Below are 21,354 nucleotides of genomic sequence, written 5' to 3'. Positions count from 1 at the left end.
GGAAAACCCAAGGGAGATTTGGAACACATACCGCCCATTTTTGCATTCAAGGAAAAGCACGCAAGCAAATGACATAATATTAAAAGAACACGATGTCGTGATAACAGACAAAAAAACAAATGGCGGAGCTTTTTAATAGTTATTTTGTCAACATCGCGGACGGCGTGCCAGAGATTACTGAACAGAGTAATGGAAACGAGTTGGATGCGCATCCTAGCATTCAGGCGATTTTCAACAACAATGAACAGCTCGCTGTGAGAAAAAAATTTGCTTTTCAATATACTAATAAAACCCAAGTGGAAGCCTTCAAAATCAACTCCCGCAAATCCTGTGGTCATGACGGAATACCACCGCGACTGGTAAAAGAGTCTGCCAACGCGATTGCTGGTCCTATTGCTGCAATAATGAATCACTCGATCAGGACAGGACAGTATCCGTCGCGCTGGAAATTAGGTCAGGTTACTCCTTTATTTAAAGAGGACGATGAACTGAACAAAAGCAATTATCGACCAGTGACCGTTTTACCTGCGTTCAATAATGTTTTCGAGAGGCTGCTTTCAGCGCAAATGGGCGACTTTTACCAAAACATATTGTCCGAATACGTATCTGCCTACAGAAGGCACCATAGCTGTGAGACATCTTTGCTTAGGCTGACTGAGGACTGGAGGCGTAGTCTAGATAAAAAAGAGATCGTGGCGGTTATATCAATGGATTTGTCAAAAGCTTTCGACACCGTACCTCATGCTTTGTTACTAGCGAAACTGAAAGCGTATGGTTTGCATGAATCCAGCTGTGCCCTTATCGGTGACTACTTGACGGATAGAATGCAGCGAGTGAAAATTGGTGATACTTATTCGGATTGGATGAGCGTGAAGCGTGGCGTGCCTCAAGGCAGCGTCCTGGGACCCATGTTTTTCAACATGTTCCTCAATGACCTCATCTTTCACATTAAGTCTGTAAAACTAAACACTTATGCTGATGACTGCCAACTGCACACATCTGACGTAGACCCAGTAGCCTTGGAACAGCGGATCAATCATGATGTACAAATAGCAAACAAATGGTTCGAAGACAATGGGATGAAAGCCAACCCCGCTAAACACCGAGGGATGGTTCTTGGCAAAACCGATTACCCTTTCTCCTTCTCAACCACAAGATGCCTGGAACTTTTTGGAATAATTCTTGATAATGAACTTAATTTCAAGGAACACATATCCTCTGTATGTAAAAAAATAAATAATCAGTTCAGTGTCTTCAAAAGATTTGGCAAACTTATTTCTACCGAAATTATGCTTCGCCTTTATAAAATGTTTATGTTACCCCATTTTCACTACTGTTCAATGATATGGCACTTTTGTAGTTCAGAGGACTCTGTTAAACTGGGCACCTTAAATAGATGTATTTTAAGATTTGTTTTAAAGGACTGGTACTCGAACTATGATGATCTTTTAGACAAGGCAGGTGTGTGTGGTTTAGCCAACAGGACGATACAAAATATGATGATTTGTATATTCAACTGTCTCCATCTTGGTAAATATCCGTGCTATTTGAAACAACTGATCAAGCAAAGATCTACTGCTTACTCCCTAAGGGGCACCAATATTTTATCACTTCCTAAGCCGTTTACAACCACATATGGTCTAAATTATTTTAGCTATTCATCTGTTAAGTACTGGAACTCCCTCCCTGACCACTTTAGAAAGATTCTAGATTATAGTGAATTTAAGCGCAAACTGTTAGTGCACGGTTTCTGTTAATATTACATTAATATTACATTATATTATTATATTAATGATTATCATATTATTATATTATGAATTATTTTTTTCTCTTTTAAGCCTTGTTCTTGCTGTAAATTTTAAAATTAGTAATTAGGATGGAGATACTAGCTTGTAAGCTACACTGAAATCCGAGGATAAATAAAGCTTATGTATGTATGTATCGAAAACGGGAATCGGTGATAATTTCAATAACAATCATAGCTTAGTGTTTAGGTGCCGGTTTCGCATTCGCATGAAAAAGCAAAGAAACGCCAAGGCCCGTGGCAAAAATTTGAAATAAAAATAGTCAATATAATTTGTATGATCCAGTGAAAACTTCATTAATCAATTGCAATTACTAATACATCAACCTCCCACCCCTCCTTGCGTACTAATAGTTCGTCCTCCATCCCTCCCTCGGTAACAACAGTTTGCCTACCACCCCTTTCTAAGTACTGATAGAATACATTCCACCCCTTCCTAATAACTAATGGTCTGAGAAATAGTCCAAAAAAAAAAGTTCCAAAATATGGTCCTAAAATTGGTCCATAAAATAGTCCAAAAAATAGTCCGAGAGTCCAAGGGTCCAATGATCCAGTCAACATTTTACCCTATGCCCATAGGTTATGATATTTGCGTTAAAACGGTGTATGATAGTCAATGATAGTTGAAAAAAGTCACTTTATGAGATTGCGTTATTGTACACAAATATGGCGCGCTATGAGGTTAGAAAAAAGTTATGGCTCACTAACATCCGCTCGTTCAAACGGCTGAAACTATCATCATCTTTCTCGCCTTTTTTAACGGGGCTTAAGAGACTTTTTATAGTGGCCGTTTACATTATCAACTCAGTTAATAAAACCAAATTAGCTCGTCATACATCTCCACCGACGCAGCACCACGGGTTCTTTAGAACTTTACCCCATTTATTCAACTAAACTCAAGCAAACCTGCGAGCCAGCAAATTTAATTGAACCTTGAATCGACTCAAGTTACATTAGCTTAGGTTTTATCATTTTAAAATAGCTTTGACATCCTTTTAACCACCTTATCTGAATTTCAGACTTTTCAGAAAATTCACGAACTTCGCGAAACAATAGATAGAAACTGTCTGATTAGAAGTAAATAATTTTTTCTTACGTCAGACATCCGAGAACATCATAGAAAGATTCAAATCTCATGTAGGACCAACAGACAAGGCATTCTTAAGCTAATTGAATGATATCTCTCCCCTCGATTCATATCCCTTATTATCGTCGGTGAAAATATTCCCGGAGCCTACATAACTTTGTGAAGTTCGTTGGTCAGGTGCCAGATTGAGCCCCCACGTTACGTTTCCTTTTTAGAGTGTTACGGCCCTTTATCACCTCAAATAATATACTAAAACAAGTGTTACATACTAATGAAGGTATTCATTTATCCACGACAAATTACTGTCTAGCTGATGTGGTTGTGTCTTAGTCAAGTCTAAGAAGTAAAAAGTAATAGAAAATTACATTCGTGATTAAAACTACAAATACATGATTAAAACTACAAATACATGATTAAAACTAGAAATTGATGATTCAATCTTTCCACATCAATACTAATAAAATGCAAATTTAAAAAAGACTGTGGCCAGCAAGCATCGTCTATAATTCGTTCCATCAATGTTCCACGTCACCCAAACGATTCTCCACTGCACACAGCACGAGCTTTTCGTCGACCCTTCCCATGTTCTTTGCTCCAAGCGACCAGGGTTCTTCAATATCCTGCGCAATTAGGACTGTTGGGTGTCTGCCATTGCTCATATGGACCCTAGTGACGTTTCGCTGTCCCTCCGACTGACGTTTATCAAATGAGAAAAGACAAATTACCGACGAGGAACTTTGGAACCATGTTAATGTATTCTTTTTCAACGCCTTGGTATTTTCTTAGTTATTACGGGTATGCTCAACAAAAGCAAATATATTTTCAGTAAAATCATTGCTTTCAAACCCAAATTGAAAATCATTTCAGTTTAATTCCAAAAGCCTTCGTTTCAATATGTCCACTCAAGAATTGAAACGTTGATGACAGGCAAAAATGAGTCAAAACGAATTCTTTATCGAATGAAAACGCACGTGTGGATGCACCCTTAAAGATTTAAGTGAAGATAATGGGAACCTGGACGCGAAGTTTTCAATTTTTATGTTTGGATACTTTTGCTGTATTCTTGTTTCTTAAATGAAAAAGAATAAGCAAACGTGAACGGAAAAACAAACAACCACACAAAAAAAATCCTAAAAACCACGAATATTTACCTTTTTGCCACCTTTAAATCGCTTGTACCACGAAAGCCCCAAAACACCATTGATAAGTAAGGTTACCACCACACAAGATGCAGCGATTACTATCGCAATCTGACTAGTTGAGCTTTCGTGCAGTTTTGTTTCGGTTATTTCTGTGATATAAGACAAAAGATCAAACTAAAACTTAAAGACTTTGATGGCCAACATCTATCGTCGTACTGATTAAAAAAGGACCGTGCATAGTCCAATTAGGTTTCTGGCCATACGAGTGATTGACCAAATTGGACGACCGTGAAATGCGAGTCCGATTTGCCAATCCATCCTGACATGACAATGACATCCTGTTACCAATTAATTATAACTACTAAAAATTTCCGAGGAAAGCTAAATGTATTCATTAAAAGAAGGACTTCTGATTCCAATCGTTAACCACTTGGTCATTACAATTTTGTGAAAGACACACACTAAAGCGCTCTAAAGACAATTTCCAATATTTTTTAACCCTCAGCTTTGGATGGTATGCCATTGCTATGGTTACTGTCATCAATTCTGTCTTTGACGGACTTATTTGAGCTTGCTTAATGTGATTTGCTGATGTAACTGTTTGATTACCAGTGTCCGATTCCGACCAACTTTCCGCTTACAACACTATTAAGTTATAAAAAATAAGGCAGCTCATCCAGCAATCATATTCGAGGAAACTGGGATGGTATAATATGCTAATCATTGGTACAATTTAGGATGGCAAATATTACTACGATGGTCAATTATGACATACATGCATGAAGAATATTAATGCAAGGTGATCACAAAAATGTATTTAGGTCTTGCTGACTCAATCCCACTGTGTGAGTTGCAGCAAAGGAAGTTTGAAAATGTTGACTCACAGTGTTTTGAACGGAATTTATACGTTTTATTACACGGCCTGTATATAAATTTTAGTGAAATCGATATATATTTTCCGAAAGAAAAACTACAAATGTTCCTATGATTTCAAGAACTTGCCTTCCTTTGCGTGTAAAGAGGCTAATTTTGACTCCCTCTTTCCAGCTGTTCGGCATTGATACGTGCCTTCATCTTCGTTCGTCTTCTCCTTTATAAGCTCTACGCTTAGTATACTGTGGCATTTTGTGGCATCTGAAGTTACAACGACCTTTACCTTTGAATTGGTTTTGAAAACATTTGAACCATTGCTATTGTTTGGCTTGTAATGACAACTGGCAGTGAGGCTAAAAGTTCCGTTGGAACCAACTGAATTACTTTTGGTTTTTGGGTCTTCCCGCTTTTCTGTAATTGAAACAAAAAAATTACTATTAAAAGGTGAGAAGAAATGGATGCTATGTTCGGAAAGGATCTGTAATAGTAGGGCAAGCGGAGCAAATGTGACACTCTCTCCATTCGCGTTGACTCAAGAGGCATAACCTTAATAGTAATCATAACTCTTGTTTCGATGAGACTACTTTAGCAGTTAGCACAAAATAACAAGCCAAATGCATTTGCTCTATTTGACAAACCACGCCCTTGTCATGGAGATCTTTAAAAAAAGATTTTCTTTTGTGTTTCCACATGGATGAAGTTAGGCCCTAGGCACAACTAAACCGGGTCACCACATAAGGATAGCGACTCCTGATTCTTTTTCACCAACGACGTTCTTTGCAATGCACTTACATTTTCCATAATCTTCCTTCTGTACTTTTGTTATTGTAAGCTGGCTGCGATTGTTGTTGTCTTCTTGAACAAGACATGCTCTGGGTATTTAGGGGATATAAAGTATTTTCCCTCATCTACTGGATTGTTGACCTCGGGAGACCCTTAGCAACACAGTCAAAAGTTACAGTAGAATTGATCAAGACACTTCGGTTCACTGGATGTTAAAGGAGTAGTTTTGTAAAAAGTGGGAAATCCGAAACGCTCTTGGGGTCAAAATAATGATTTTACTAAAAAGGCAGAAAAAGGGAAACTGAATAGAAAACGAAAATCAGCACGCAGTCTTAGTATTAAGCTATAAATTTTAGTTGCATTTCGATTACATTCCTCTTCACGGTCAAGCTTCTCGTCTTCGACACAAAAAATGCCAAGCCTATGAGGCTGCTTAAAGAGTAAGTCGCTTACTGCAGATCAGCTATTAAAAATGGGGTCTAATCTGAGTCAAGATAAATGGAGGTCAAGTCGGAAAGTTGCTTAGCTAGGTGAGATGTTTTCCCAGCAGGGTTCAACTGATGTACTTAAGACCTAATATCTCGCACAGGATGCTCAACCGTCGCTAAATAGCTCAAAGTTGTGAGGAGCTGTAAATGGAAAGTTTTTCTTCTCACCTTTCTGGCTTAAGAAGGCCGATAATGATACCTTCTTTCCAATGTTGTTAATTGCCACGCATTTATATCCGCCAAAATCCTTCTTCTTCACTTTCGTTATGAAGAGCTCACTCTGGATGCTATTCTTGTCCTTTGCGCTTGAATTGGATTGCAAGGTATTAAAATCATCGTTCTTGATCCATGAGATGTTTGGCTTAGGAAGACCAGTAGCATTGCAATCGAAAGTGACATTGGAATCTATGTGAACACTTTGATTCCTTGGAACCTCCAAAAAAACCGGTGCAGAGCCTGGAGGGAAAGTGCACACTAATATAAATACAGTCAACTCCCTCATAAGAGGACATCTTCGGGAATTGGAAAAAGTGCCCGTTATTAGAACTGTCTGCCTCCGATAGCTTGTTTTCCCGCGGACAAATGGAGATTTAACAAACTCGATCCCAACTGTTCTGTTGCTCTGTCAATTGAAACTCACATTTTGTTGATTTCCAAAGTCAGGACAATTTTTTTTGCCTAGAGTAATAAATTACCCATTGGGTGTCGCTTACGAGGGAGCGTAAACAAAAGAAAAATCACATTTTCAATTTCAAAAGTGTCCGCGTCCGTCTACGAGAAACTGGGAGGCAAGAAAAGAAATTGAAAAAAGTGTCTGTAAGTAGAAAAATCCGCTTACGAGAGTGGCCGACAGCGGGAAGTTGATTGTTTATACTTTTTTGTCATCGAGATGTAAGGTTCACTGGGATTTGAGAGAGAGAGGAAAGGATTTCCTTTTCATTCTCCGGCCTTAGATAACTTAAGTATTGCAGGATGGCAACGTTTGGCCCAGAACCAGTTCCTCTGCCATAAAATGTGAGTCACAAAGTGCTTTAGGTCAATTGATTCTCTTGACATTCAATTAAATCGTTCCTTTTGTGGAAACTTATTTCAAAAACAGACAAACAAGCAAAAAAAAATAAAAATAAATAGAGGGGGTAAGTTTCTAAAGAAGCTACGGTGCAACGTCGGTGGGAGAGTATAACAAGGTAATTTGGAATCCTCAACTGAGTTAAAAATGTAAATTGGCTACCGTAAAGAGTTTTAAAGCTGTCGTTTCGAGCATTAGCCCTTCGTCAGATAGAATGAAAACAAAAATTTAATAATTTAATAACTAAAGAAGAAAAAAATATATATTTGCCATCCAGCGAAACCAAATGCACGATATCCACCTTTCCCAAACAAGAACGTAAGGTGTTTACCGTCACGCATTATGTAAGTGGGAAAAAAAAAAAAACTAACGAACAAACAAACAAAAAAGGAACAAAAAAAGACAAATGAATAAACGAGTTATGATTAAATACTTACCTATTGTAAATGATTGCCTTGTGCAGTGTTTTCTATAATGATTGCCCGCTTGGCAAATATAGTGGCCAAATTCATCTTCTGTCAGATTTTTAAAAACCAATGGGCAGCTGAATTTTCTTTTATATGCAAATATGCTCGAAGGCTGCTGGCATTTTGCTCCAACTTCTGTACCATTTGGGTTGTACCATTGAATATACTTGACCCATCTATCCATGTACCCTCTATCTTTAGTTCTCGGCTCTGCTTTACAAGTCAGAGTTATGGAGGCACCAACTGCTAAACTGACATTTTCTGGACTTGGAGAGATGACGACAACGGGTCTTACTGTACAAGAGAGGAAACTAGTTGGTGAAAAAATACTGATAAAATATGGTTTTCTATCTCTATTCCAACCGAGAAGGACAAGAATGAAAAAAAAAGTTTAAAAGAATAGGCCATACTCTTCGTACCGTGGATTTTCATTACTTACTTCTGATTTTGGAATGGCACGTTTCGCTTCTGACAAACGGAGGATTCCATAAAGTGCTGGCAAGATTCAATAGTAGTATCCACTTTGTTGCCTCTCTCAGCCAAAAGCCACCCATCGTCGTGAAATGTTGTCGAGGTGTATCCGAAGGCCTGCAAATGGGATTGTCAATTGGAAAAAAGGTAAGGAGCAGGATTAGTCAGACAGGGTAGGAACAGCCACCTTACGAAAATGGTTTTCGAACTACATTTAAAAGTTTTGTTTTTAGACAGGACCTTACATGGAAATAAGGAAAATAACTCCTTTAAATTTAATCAGTCGTTGAGATAAGGGCAGACTAGTAGGGTACGAAGATGAAATCATTGACTACATCAAGAGTATGACTAAACCCATTATTGTGGGGTGTCTATTTACAACGATGAGTTTTAACTCATTAATATGGTCTTTTTCATAAAAAATTCTCTTTTTTCGTCAATTTCTATAATTTTCCCTAGTGCCCTTTGTCTTTTCTTTCAATTGACTGCACCAGATACCAATAAAATCTCAACTTCTCTTGGTTTACCAACCGCCTGATAGTTAACAAATATTTAGTTAAATTAATTCCAACATATCGGAGAAAATGCAAATGTTCTAGTTCTGGAAATAATTGCCAACAACAGTTCTACGCATTCTTCGTGTTTCTACGACATTATTTCTACAAACTCTCTCTCTCTTTTTGTCCCTTTCATTCGCGTATTCTACAAACTTTCTCTCTCCTTCCCTTTTTATTCTCATATTCTAAAATTCAATGCCTCTCCGCGGCAACTTTCTGACTGCTTTCAATTTCGATTTTCCGCGAAAAATTGAGGAAAAGACACAGACACTGCCGTGATGTCGCTGCTTCAGATATCACCTGGTATCGTTATTGGTTCTTTCATTCTTCACTAATTTAAACGGGGAAGGTTTAAGATGTTAGTTCCATTGTAAAATAAATGGCCGCTGGAGAAAAAAAAATCTTATAACTTTTGACTAACTGTGTATCCAAGGAATTTAAAAGAATCAAATAATTTTTTTTAGCATTGCTCGATATAGAGTAAATCCTCTTCTACCTTACTTGAATCTCTATTTTAATTATGGTGTATTCAGAAAATGAAGGAAATGAGGTAAATTTGAGATGGACATGATTCTTATAGATAACACCTGTAAATATATGTTTCTAGAAATCTCTAGTATGCATAGTCATGCTAACATACACGAATAAGAGTATGTTAACTTTAAAATATATTAAAAATAAAAAAAATTAAAAAATCAATTTTTGGTGACGGCTTGTACAAATATGGAAGCTATGTCATGCAGGTAGTCCGCGTAACCTTGGTAACAAAACGTTTGCTACTAACTGCTATGATAACTAACGGCTACGTGATTAACATTAACTGAGCTTATAAATTTTTTGGCTTACGTGTAGAACGATTCATTCTGTCAATTACATTTATTTACAACTGGAAAAAAAGAAATTTCACGTTTTCATTTTGCAGGGGACGGTCAAGAAATGTCCGCAGTTTTAAAACCCACATGCTGAGCTATTGTTCTGCTCGTTAGATCTTTTGCTTTGCCACATCCTCATTCCCGTCGCCGCGGTGGTTTGTTAAAAGCGACGCCGTGGACAACGTCGGTTAAAAAAACGAACTTATATTTTACCTACGATACTCGCAATACTCTAAAGTCTCTAGTTTGTTCGTTACAGTAAAATCTATCCCGACACTGAATGTGTAACACAGAGATAAATTAGAAATAGAAATTAAAAAAAAAATCAGCCGTCCTCCTTCACGTTCACCAGACAACGCAAATTTTGATCATTTTATGTTTTTTCAGAGGACGCAAAGAAATTTACAAAGGCACGTGCACAGCTATTGTTCTGCCCATCAAACCTCTTGTTCAATGACGTTCCCGTTGCCGTTTCCATCGTGGTTTTCTTAAACTCCCAATTGTTCATTTATTGATGTACAACGTATATGATAGTTTAGGAGTTTTAAGTTCTTTTTCATCTTTTGCATTTAGGTTTTGAATAACTTTTATTTTCTCCGTTATCCAGCATAACGATATAAATCGCAACCATCATAAGCAGTACTTCCCTCCTTAAATTTGACCTCATCGCAAAAAGGTATCAACACAAGAGAATGATGAAATCTTACTTTAGTGATGACTCGCTCCAAGAATACAGGGAGTGATAAGTCATACTATTACTGAATGATAGCGGACGGGCAAAGGGACTAACCGAATCGACAACTTAAACCCTTCCACCCCCCGATGTGATTAACATGAAACTGCTATCTTGATCTAGCACCAAGTTCTTGTAACTAATTAATTTTTCTGGTCGGAAACGGATGCACAAAAGGCGCGTTAATTGGCGTAAAGCAATGTGGTGAGCACAGCGTGGGGGCGAGATTGAGTTTTGGCATCGAATGTAATCAGGCTGGAAGTGCTGGGCCGCGCATAAACGATAACCAAGCTTGTTACAGTTTACACTTAACTTTCGAATAAACTTAAAATATTTATATAAAGCACAAACCTAATGCTATGAATCGCTTCAATTGTTAACGTACTGATGAAAAGCAATAGCCGTGGGAACAGTTAAAGTGTAATGGCTGATTAATTTAATTCGATTCATTGATTCAAATAAACGCATATTTGCGTTCACCCGGGCTTTCTGTTGGAAATAAACTTTTTTTTATGCTTGCATTTGCTTAGGGTTACGTAATTATTGGTTTATCCTGTAACTGTTTTTTTCTCTTGGTATGCTATCCCCAAAAAATCAGTTGACAATATAACACCAATGTCAGACCAAAAGAAATCACATATGAGAATGACACTGTCAGATTTAAAACTGATAATAATTAATGAACTCTCCATGGTATCAAATACTTTGCTACTGCACATCCATCAAAAACTAAGATAAATATTGTCAACATCAAACAACTGCATGCCTATTTCCGGGACTTAGCATTATTACAATAGGTGATTTAAATTAACTTCCACCAATTTCGTCTTTGAAAAATATAAAAACAATGTTTACAATTTGTGCCATTCCTGGCTACTTTTCAAGATGATAGAGTTGACTAAAAATATGAGACAAAAGGATGACCAACCATTGACAGAGTTATTAAATAGATTCAGAACTGCTTCACAAACAGAGGGTGATATTCAATGCATTTAGTCAAGGCTAGTGCATCCTGAAGATACTGATTACCCAGTATCTAATGTTTTGTATTTTTGGGAAAGTTTTTCTGTATCTCCTGTTTATATTTCATATCCCTAAATTGTTTTTTCTCCAATGATATTTTTTCTCTGCTGGCTCCATTGCTTTACGGTATTGTTTTTTTTTTCTATAATGTTTAGTCATCAATTTTTTTTTCTGTCCTTTCTGTCAAATACTTTACACGAACATGTAGCAAACAGTATTCTGTCGGAGTATTATATTTCTCCAGTATTTTTCTAATGGCATCAACAAGTCAAGCACTTCCATTTATGTTTTTAGTGTACTGAATAGGGGAATTGTCTCTTTCATTTTATAATAAAGTTCGGATATAACGCGCGCTGCCATTGGTTGAAAGAGCGTGCTCTATGAGAGCATAGAGCATAGAACTGAGCTAAAGCTGTCACGCCATCTGCCAAATTGTACCATGTTCGACCTTTTCCAGGACTTCTTTTTAGCTTTTTTCCGATAATTGAAAGTGAAATTTCGGAACAAGCGAGCCGGCAAGTAGTAACAGAAGAACCAAAGAAAGGTTTGTAAACATACCAGGCGCCGTTATTTACGTTATTAAAACGTGGGCAGATACGTGGGCTAGAGCACTCAAGAAGTGGGAAGAAACACTCGACTACGTCTCGTGTTTCTCCCTACACTTCTTTCGTGCTCTAGCTGCTTCCTGCGTGCTTTATAACAGAACAGAGCACAGTCAAGGCTTCTCTATTTGCTAAATAAAGTAGGGGGGAATACATATACTTTCATCTTTTTGTGGGTTTAAAGGTACAACTAATGCAGTATAAGGAAAATTATATCAAAAACTTTGTGCATTCACTATTATGTATTATTTCATTCTCACGAATTGACTTGCTTTGAAGTGAATCAGTCAATAGTCCTTCACTCTTAAACAAATTATCCCAATATACTTTTGTTTCATAAACATCTACAGTTCTCGGAAGATTAACAGGTGATTGCTGGTTGTGTGCTAAGCTTGATTTACGATACGTCTTTTTGCCCTTGTCAACAATGGTGGGTAAGGATGAGTTGTAATTCCAGTAATTACATGATTTTATTATAGGGTAGCAAAGAGAGTATAGAGCTACAGCACAACTTAGATTGAAGTTCATGGTTTCATTCAGACTGTTTTGAGAAACCATCCTATTTTGAATATTCTCAATTTGTACTCCTCTCACTTCAACTCTCTGAAACGACTCTGAAAATAATGCACTAAACTATCAGGAGACAGTACTTCGAGAACAACACATGTACCTTTAGGCTGCCCTCTACCATACAAATCTCTAACATGAGAATCAAATATTTTGAACCCTATATTACTATTACAGTAATACACCCTACTGCTAATATGAAATTGGTGTAGCTTTCAAATATGAGCGATTCCAGTTGATAATCAGTATCAAACACATTTAATGCTGTCGGTAATTCTTACTGCATTAAATATGCCTGTCTGGCTAATTGTGACAAACTTGAATAAAGCTGATTTCCAATATTCATTATTTGTATAAGATCATTTGCTGAGCTGATCCCTTGTGTGTCATGATAAATCAAAGAACACAAATTCATTGCAACACATTGTTGTCCTGCACTCTATTCAAAAACTATCTCTTTACCTTGACTGTATGGGGCTTCTACTATTTTGTTAGGGTCAACATATGTTGGAGGGCCGGGATTTTTTTCTATGTCTCTATTTAATTTATAATTGCAATTATTTGCTACACGGGCCTTATTCTTGCAAGAACACATCAGTTTGTTATGAGAAAACAATTTTAAATATCGACTGGCACGATATTTTACCTTTCATATACATTAACGAATTCTTTCACGATAAAGAGATATCTCATAAGGTTCACCGAACGACCCGTACCGAAAACACTCGACATATTTAAGTGTGGGTCTACCACAAACGATGCGAGCATATTTTGTATGCGTTTTGAGCGTCTTATACACATTGCCTGTGCTGACTTTGCGCCGCGAAAGCTTCTCTTCGTCCACCGTTACACCATCCTGTGTGCTCATTAGTCAAAACATCGCGCATACGTCAGACTTTACTTGGTAAAGACCAAAAAATATGATAATCAATTGCTTGGTTTAAATTCGGGAGCAATTATGCATGCCTTAAAATGATTCAAATGCTGTAATTTGGCCTTTTTTTTCTAAGTCCATGTAATGTAAGTTACATTTCGAATGTTTGGAAAGGGTAAACCGGCCATGACTTGATTTGGACAATTTTAGCCATCCTCATAGGAGAAGGTTAATCTTGCCATGTTATTTCCGGCATCAGATCATATGCTTATGTAAGCAGGTTCTAAGTATTTAATATTCTGAAAGAAAAATTTAATCATGATCAAAATTGGAAAGTTGGACTATCGACATTGTTGAATGGTGGCCGAAGACGATGAAAAACGGTTCTAAAAAAGGACTGTCGCAGGATGGAAAAAAAAAAGAAAAAACATTCAACTCGGCTTTATGACAAAGTGCTTTCCAGCAATGAGGCCGAGTTCATATCTGTTCTCGCTAAGGAACAAATATTGAAATTGAGAGAGAGAGGAAATTGGTTTTGTTTGGATTACCTTAAACTAATTAACCTAATTCCACCCTTCAGACAAGGATAAATATTTTTTTGCAGAAATCTGGCTGTAGTCTTAAATTAGCGGAAAACTTAAGCCGGCGACACGCACAAGTGACCTTTCTTCGTAATTACTATTAAAGAAAATCATGCTCGTTGAGAGTTATTTTGGCCTAGGGGGCTTTGTGGATAAGTTTTAATCAAATACAAAAAAATTCGTCTGATTTAACCTGACTTGGTGAGCCTTTAAATGCAGTAACAAGGTATTCTTTAAAATTCTGGTAGCATACGGAACAATTGATGTCAAACACCATTGACAAAAAATCCATAAGTGATCCAGAACACACCATATCATAAGAAGAGGTACAGGTGTTGGCGTGATCCCGTTCGAGCTAGATAACTTCTTTGTGAGCACAATATATTTCGCATATTCGCTTCGTTTGCCTGTATTTTACTTAGCTTCGCATGGTTTTCACCACGCTCGCCCAGAGAACATCAATCTTGGAAAATTCCGTAAAATTTGATCTCTAACTAGTTGTGATTAGAAGGATTCATATGGAATTACATTCTGTAATTGCAAATGACTCTGTTTTTTCAAATCGACTTTTTCTTAGTAATGGTATGTACCAGATGCTGCTACTTTTCTTTACGCACGACCAATTGCGAGTCGAAATTTTATCAGACTAAAACTAGAACCTTAGTGACAGCCACGGTAAATCAAATCCTCTTGGCTCTCTAAAGGTTGACCCCCTAAAGGAATATCATGTTGTCAAATCATCGAAAGTTGGTAAAGAAGATTAAAATTTTCAATGCGACTTTTTACGATCATTCGAGTTCGCCTATTCCCGGAAACAACTATCTGCCGATTATGTAATGAACGCCTGATATTGAAAGAAGAGCAGTGAAACTGCCTTATTGCCAAATTACTTTTCATTGATTCTGATTTACAAGTCTCGAGAAAAAACTAAAATATCGACGCAAATCTATGGCAAGAATAGAGTTAACAACGATAAATATCGGAATTCGTTATTAACGATTGTATTTTATAAAAAAAAATAATAATAAATATTAAAAAAAAAAATTTAAAAATGAGCTCTCGCTCATCAATCAACCCCGAGCCGGACAATGGCGTCGGATCATGTGGCTAATTGATTATTCTTGAGGTATATGAACTCTTCATTGCGCAAAACGACACGCTAGGTGAGCTGGAATGAAAAAGGGAGTTGAACGTTAGATTTGCTTGTACAACTCCTGCCATTTGCTAACGATTTTGAATTTTCTGCCGTCAAAGTAAGGATCTGTTTACGTGAAGGTTGGGTAACCTGCCTAGCCGTTGTCGAAAGATAGCCCGCGTTTACATGCAATCTTACAGCCTCGGGATCCCAGGATTGGGTTGCCGGCTCTCTTGTAAATGTGACATGAACGCGACCCTAGCTAAGCGGGGTAACCCACCTTAAACGATTACTTGGTAAATTGCGACCTCGGTTGACAAGGCAAACCACCTTAGCGGGTTACCCCACCTATCGTGTAGACGTGATTAAGATAAAATAAGGGATTATAAGGACAGACGGGTTACCCCCACCCAAGCGCGTCACTTTACCTTAAACAAGCCTTTAAGCTCTTTACAGGATACCTTTTAATGGATTTCCCTTTGATCTGATTATCAGGGCGTCATTAATTTCCCTATCTGTGTGTTGTTGAGGTTTGGCAAAGTTAAGCCAGATGAGATTGTGTCATAAAAGGGAATATTTTCTTTTGCGGGCTATTTTCTATCTTTTCAAGCAACCCGCTTTGATACGTTTCTCAAAACTTTCCTCAGGGTATCCTCTATTATTTAAGCGTATTTTGAAACTCGGTATTATTAAACGAGGAGCGTAACGAATTCTTTCCTAAGCGGCGTAGCGCTTCTCCTTTTACGAATCGTAAATTTACGCCTAGTGAATGACACGAAAAGGCTCGTGGATTGTTAAAGTCTCTGTCTCTTTGTCTGTCTTTGTTCAAAACGTAAATTGGCTGCCGTAAAGAGTTTCAAAACTGACATTTCGAGTGTTAGCCCTTCGTCTTTCTCTCTGATTAACGCGCCTCGTAATATTTTTAGCTTCTCCGACTTTACATGTCGATATCTAGACAACCAATCAAAATATCGAAAAAGCTTGACGCTCTTTTGTTGATTGATATTTTGTGAATGACTAGGCAGCCTTTATGCTGGTGCTGCGGCATCCGATTCCCGATAAATTCAACAGAAGAACCTTCGGTCGTTTCACGCCTTGCCGGCCCCTAACACTTCGTAAACGGAAAACTCGCTTAAACTGTCTTTCTATCATAACCTGATTAGACATAGTTTGAAGCTACACTGGTTTGCAGATTTAATGAATGTAACCGAAGAAGTTACAATTCATAGACCCAACGTTTCGACACTCCTGTCTAGTGCCTTCATCAGGGGTGATCTAAACGCTGCAACAAGAGGTCCTTTTATATGATCACTAATTAGCGGCCTTTTTTCTGACGAGGTGTAAATAGGCGTCAGGAAGCAGACCGCCATCGTCACGATTTAAAGGAGCGTGGGCGGAGTTAATGTGCCAAGCCTCCAAACAAAGGCGCTGGTGGTAACGCCGATTAGTAGTGATAATTTTAGAATTATCCCACCCAATTGTATGGTTGGTTAGGCAAGTATGCTCCGATAAAGCTGAATTTTCCTTTTTGCAAAGAAAAACCGCTTTTTGGTGCTCTTTTAACCGTGTACCAAACTGGCGTTTGGTCTGTCCGATGTATTCGTTATCACAGTCATTGCAAGGAATAGAATAAATGGCGTCGGTTCGTTGTTCTTTCGTGACAGGATCCTTAGGTTTGGCGAAAATATGCCCCAAAGTCTGAAAAGGTTTTTGAGCAACTTTAACGTTGTGGCTATTCAAAATTCTCTTGATGGGTTCAGTAACACCCTGTATGTAAGGAATAACAGCAAAACCAGTCGCTGGTTCCCTTTCATCAAGAGCGTTACTATTTGTAACTGGTTTTTGGCAGTTACGGAGAAAAGTTTTTGTATAGCCATTTGCCTTTAGGACATTGGAAACATATTTCCTCTCCTCAGCCTTCGAATCGAGTGATGATGGTAGACAATCAGCCCTCCTAAGTAAAGTTTTGGCTACAGACTTTTAATTAGGCTTTCTTCTGATGTATAGTTTGTTGGGATTACAGAGAAACTAGCGCGCGTACGATTTTTTTTCCGAAGGAAAACTCGATTAAATTGCATTACTATCATAACCTGATTAATTAGGCTTATTTCTGATGTATAGTTTGTTACGATTGCAGAGAAACCAACACGCATACGATTTTTTTCTGAAGGTGAGAAGTAACCTTAATACAGTGATAAAATGTCCCAAATATGAAGATTATTATGTACTGTGGCTACGGAGCTATTCAAGCCACGAAACCAAAATGGTTGTTGTCACTAGAAGCGTAATAGGATACGCATACAGTATACATTTGGCAAAACTTTGAGTTAAGTATGTTGGCATGCACGTAACGTGAAACTAAGAAAAATGTACAAACGATTCTAAATTAATAGATTAATGTGCAATCGATTCTTAATTTGACATTATCTTTTATATGCAAAGGATCATAGCGTTATTAAACAGCGCTCCTCGACGGTGAAAATTGGAAAATTCATTCGATAATTAAAGGTACAATAGAGGATAAAGAGTATAAAACTTACTTTAGCGACTACCCGCGGAAAATACTTCAGTGATCCAGGGATGTTCATTAGCTTTTAATTTTTTTCAACTTCTTTTTTATTTTAAACAAAACCCACGTGATTTCAGCTAATCCAATTGAAGCGTGAGGTAGTCAAAGGCGAAGTTTACCTGTTATTAAAATCCCTGTAAGAAAGTATTTTAAGTTTGTTTAGCACAGTGTGTGAGACGGCGGTATTCTCCCATCCTTCCCGTTGACAGGGAGCTATATCCGTGGCCCACCTTTCTCACCTTGCACAAATAATTTTCAATTTTATCACAACTTCGCCTGTTCCTGTTCGTGTGTCCGGCCAAGCCTTTATGGTCATTGGCCTCCCGTATAGCCGCTAACTATGGCTTATAAATACATACAATTAGTAGAAAGTTACTCAAGATACTTAAAAAGTGAGGTATTTGAATTGATTTCAAATTAAATTGATAAACACACCTTTTATTTAACAAATAGAGAAGCCTTGACTGTGCTCTGTTCTGTTGTAAAGTATGCATGAAGCGGTTACAACACGAAAAAAAAAAGTGTAAGGAGAAACACGAGACGCGGGCACCTTCATGATTGCTATGAATTTTAACAGTTATGCCAGTTTGCCAATATTTTTCATCATTCCTGCTTTCTTCTGTCTTTTTTTTTTGTTTTTTTTGTTGCTTGTTTGTTATTTTGTTTTTTAACAAGAAACTGTATATACTTTATGAGTGTTAGATTTTTGTTATCGGACGTAAGCTTGCAATCTTACTGAGCGTGAAAACCTTCAAAACTCGGACTGTCTATTTCCTTTTCTCTTTCAGGATTTGAGGAACTCTGCTCAAGTTATAATGACGTAAATTACGGCCCTTGGCATGTCTACAAACCCCTTAATTTTTCTGTTGCTACTTGCGGGCTCGCTTGTTCCGAAATTTCACTTTTAGTTTAAGACAAAAAGCTCTAGGGCGGTCCTGGAGAAGGTCGGACATAGTACAATTTGGCAGATGGCGTGACAGCTTTAGCTCTGCTCCATGCTTTGTACTCTGATAGAGCCTGCTCTTTCAAGCAATGACTAAGCGCGTTATATCCAAACTTTATTATAATCATTAATATCTGAAGTCTCCAAAACAATTTGTTTGTTGTAAAACGTTGAGTGAAGTTCTGAGTTCTATTTAAATTAAATCTTGGGTAAGCCTTTGGACATTTTAACTGCTACGGATACCAAAGCAATCAAGTGAGTAAACGTCGCATCTAACTCGCTTGTAATTGGATTGTGTCTCATTTGACTTTAGCTTTTCGGTAGAAGAAAGACAACATTTACCTGCGCCATTGAAGCGAACAGACGGGAATTGTTAGAGGACAAAAAATCAACCTCGCTTTTCCATGTTCGCCTTCATATTCACATGCAAAGAGGCTGTTGAGAATAGCATATAATATAAGATGTATTTCATACACATAGCCACTTCATCCTCGTTAGTCCGAAGGTCAGATTAACAAAGGTGTTGACTGATAGCCAATTCTAGTGAGAATAATCTAGAAATGACGATTAGAAGATTAGATTAGATTCAGAAGGCGAAACAAGTTGTTCACGCCGCCAAGTGCTGTTTCCGAAATGGGCCCAATTCGACCACCCATAATGATATAAAACGACCATCCGGATAAGAGAAGTCCTCAAGGGGTAACATTGACTACCTTTTTGATAACCTTAAAAAAAAATGGTCTGGAAAACCGATAAATAATTTTACTTATATACGGAATTATTGACTCAAAGAAGCGGTTCAAAAACAGTAAGTCCTCAGTCTATCAAGAGGGGGCATTGGGGCCCATTAGAAACCGCAAAACCGAAAAAATTCCGCTAGATTTCTCTATAGGATTGCAATTTTTATTTTACATCTAATCTTGTTTTTCTTCCTGAAATTCTCGCCGCCTTTCCAACCTCCGTAAAAAAACGTAACACAATCCACAATTAACCTTCTTCTGTTGCCAGTGCGTTTGGCACGTTGGAAGACGCAAAATGATCGACCTTGACCTAAATGCTCCACACTGTAAGGTCAAAGTCTTGGGCGTCATTCAACACGCGTTTACTCCTACGGATGGTCAAAGTTTTGGGCGTCATTAGAGACGCGTGAACCCCCTAAGGATCCCTACGATATTTCAATTGGTTTGTCACGCATTCCTCTTAATAACATCTGCGCTTAGCGGCTGTTCGAGATCAGTGGAGGCGCAGAATTGCCGCTCAGATCGAAGAGGAACCGGAACCAAAATAGGTCAAATAGGAAAAACCGAAAACCGCATCGGATATCAAATCCGAAAACCCGTTAGCATTTTTCTTGAAAACCGAAAACTAAATGCCAAAAAACGGAACATCCGTTAACAGCAATGAACACCAAAACCGAAAAACCGAACGTTTTTGACGCAAAAACCGAAAAACCGATCTAAAAAATAGCCAAACCGCAAAATCGAGAATTCCAATGCCCCCTTCTATCAATAATGGCTATTCAATATCCTTAGGAAAGTTACTGAACCACAACCGAGAGAAACTTTCAGGACAAGTTGGTGCTTTTGTTGAAATATCTTCTTAATCCACCCGGACAGACTTAACAACGATAAACTTCCGCAACAGACGACAGCGGTCCCCACAGTTCCTGGCTTATCAGTATATATCGCTCGGATCCCAGAATAGAAGTTACAGTTTGCCGACAACAATATATCACACGAGTCCAAACAATTAGATTAACTATTCGTTAATCTAAACTAGCCGGAAAGCTTTGCGTGAAAAGCTCTCTGGTATGATAAACATATTGATATAAAGCGCTAGAAAATTTAATAGGTCTTAATACCTTGGAAACACAATATCTAGCATTTATTTCACATGTTCAGGTCTTTTACATACTTTCAAAAACTTAAATTAGTACGACTTTTGAAGGAAATATTTCTATTCATCCGATAGATTTATCTACGTATTTTGTTGCACGGGCAAAAGGGCAATTCCCTACGCACCCTAAAAACAGATTAAAGAAATGAATAAATCTCTGTTTTGCAGAATTGCCCATTGCTTGATTACCCCAGCTGTATACATGCACACCATCATATGAATGTTTAAATTGATTGCCGTTTTTTACGTAAAGTAAGCCATTATTTAGCTACCACTAAGCAGATATGAAGAATGAATTAAGAAGCTTGCGGCACAAGATAATCAAACATAGCACTGCTCATTAACTGGTATATCGCGATAAGCGGCATGATTGTTGAATAAACCGGGCCACATTTGATAGGAAATTAAATCATTGAAGAGGGAATTCAACACTCTTGCAGGTAGTTTTTTAGTCTTAATAGAGATTCGAAAGTAAATGTTCAGAGGAATCCGTCCAAATTGTGGCTCATGAAGACAAGCAAATTTTTCACCTGACCATGAGAAAACAAACTGCTCTAGACATATGATTTATGAATTGACGACAGCGAAATTCACAGGAAGACGAATATTGCTGAGGATGAAAGCGCCGTAGAACTCGGCTGTTGTGACTGATGTGGTCTTCCCCTCAAAACATCTGTTATCATATACAGCTTTACTTACAGCAAGTTTACTTTTCCCACTTTGCTTCTCTGTAACCACTTTGACTGACTGATCACCTCTGACCGACTCTTACTTACTCTCTATAACTCTGGTCAACTCTCTCGGAGAAACTATATTCG

The 21,354-nt window shown here is 37.8% G+C and overlaps 1 protein-coding gene across 1 annotated transcript; it reads right to left on the bottom strand.

Annotated features, from left to right (window-relative positions):
* Positions 1 to 2,236: 2,236 nt before the first annotated feature.
* LOC131768444 (contactin-3) lies at positions 2,237 to 21,354 on the bottom strand. The gene is made up of 7 exons (XM_059084184.2): positions 21,236 to 21,354; positions 8,153 to 8,301; positions 7,684 to 8,007; positions 6,346 to 6,633; positions 5,036 to 5,317; positions 4,043 to 4,182; positions 2,237 to 3,583 (listed from the first exon to the last, which is right to left on the bottom strand). Exons 2-7 carry the CDS (start codon positions 8,265 to 8,267, stop codon positions 3,407 to 3,409), a joined length of 1,326 nt encoding a protein of 441 aa, XP_058940167.2. The 5' UTR covers positions 8,268 to 8,301; positions 21,236 to 21,354; the 3' UTR covers positions 2,237 to 3,406.

This window comes from Pocillopora verrucosa, chromosome 1, assembly GCF_036669915.1.
Source record: "Pocillopora verrucosa isolate sample1 chromosome 1, ASM3666991v2, whole genome shotgun sequence".
Taxonomy (NCBI): domain Eukaryota; kingdom Metazoa; phylum Cnidaria; class Anthozoa; order Scleractinia; family Pocilloporidae; genus Pocillopora; species Pocillopora verrucosa.
This window is presented reverse-complemented; position numbering and strand designations above follow the sequence as displayed.

Coding starts and splice junctions, on each gene's coding strand:
- LOC131768444 (XM_059084184.2), bottom strand. CDS start 8,267: ATGGGTGGCTTTTGGCTGAGAGAGGCAACAAAGTGGATACTACTATTG. Junction 4,183..5,035: donor CTCTTTACACGCAAAGGAAG/GCAAGTTCTTGA, acceptor CTTATATCACAG/AAATAACCGAAACAAAACTG. Junction 3,584..4,042: donor GATTTAAAGGTGGCAAAAAG/GTAAATATTCGT, acceptor GATAAACGTCAG/TCGGAGGGACAGCGAAACGT.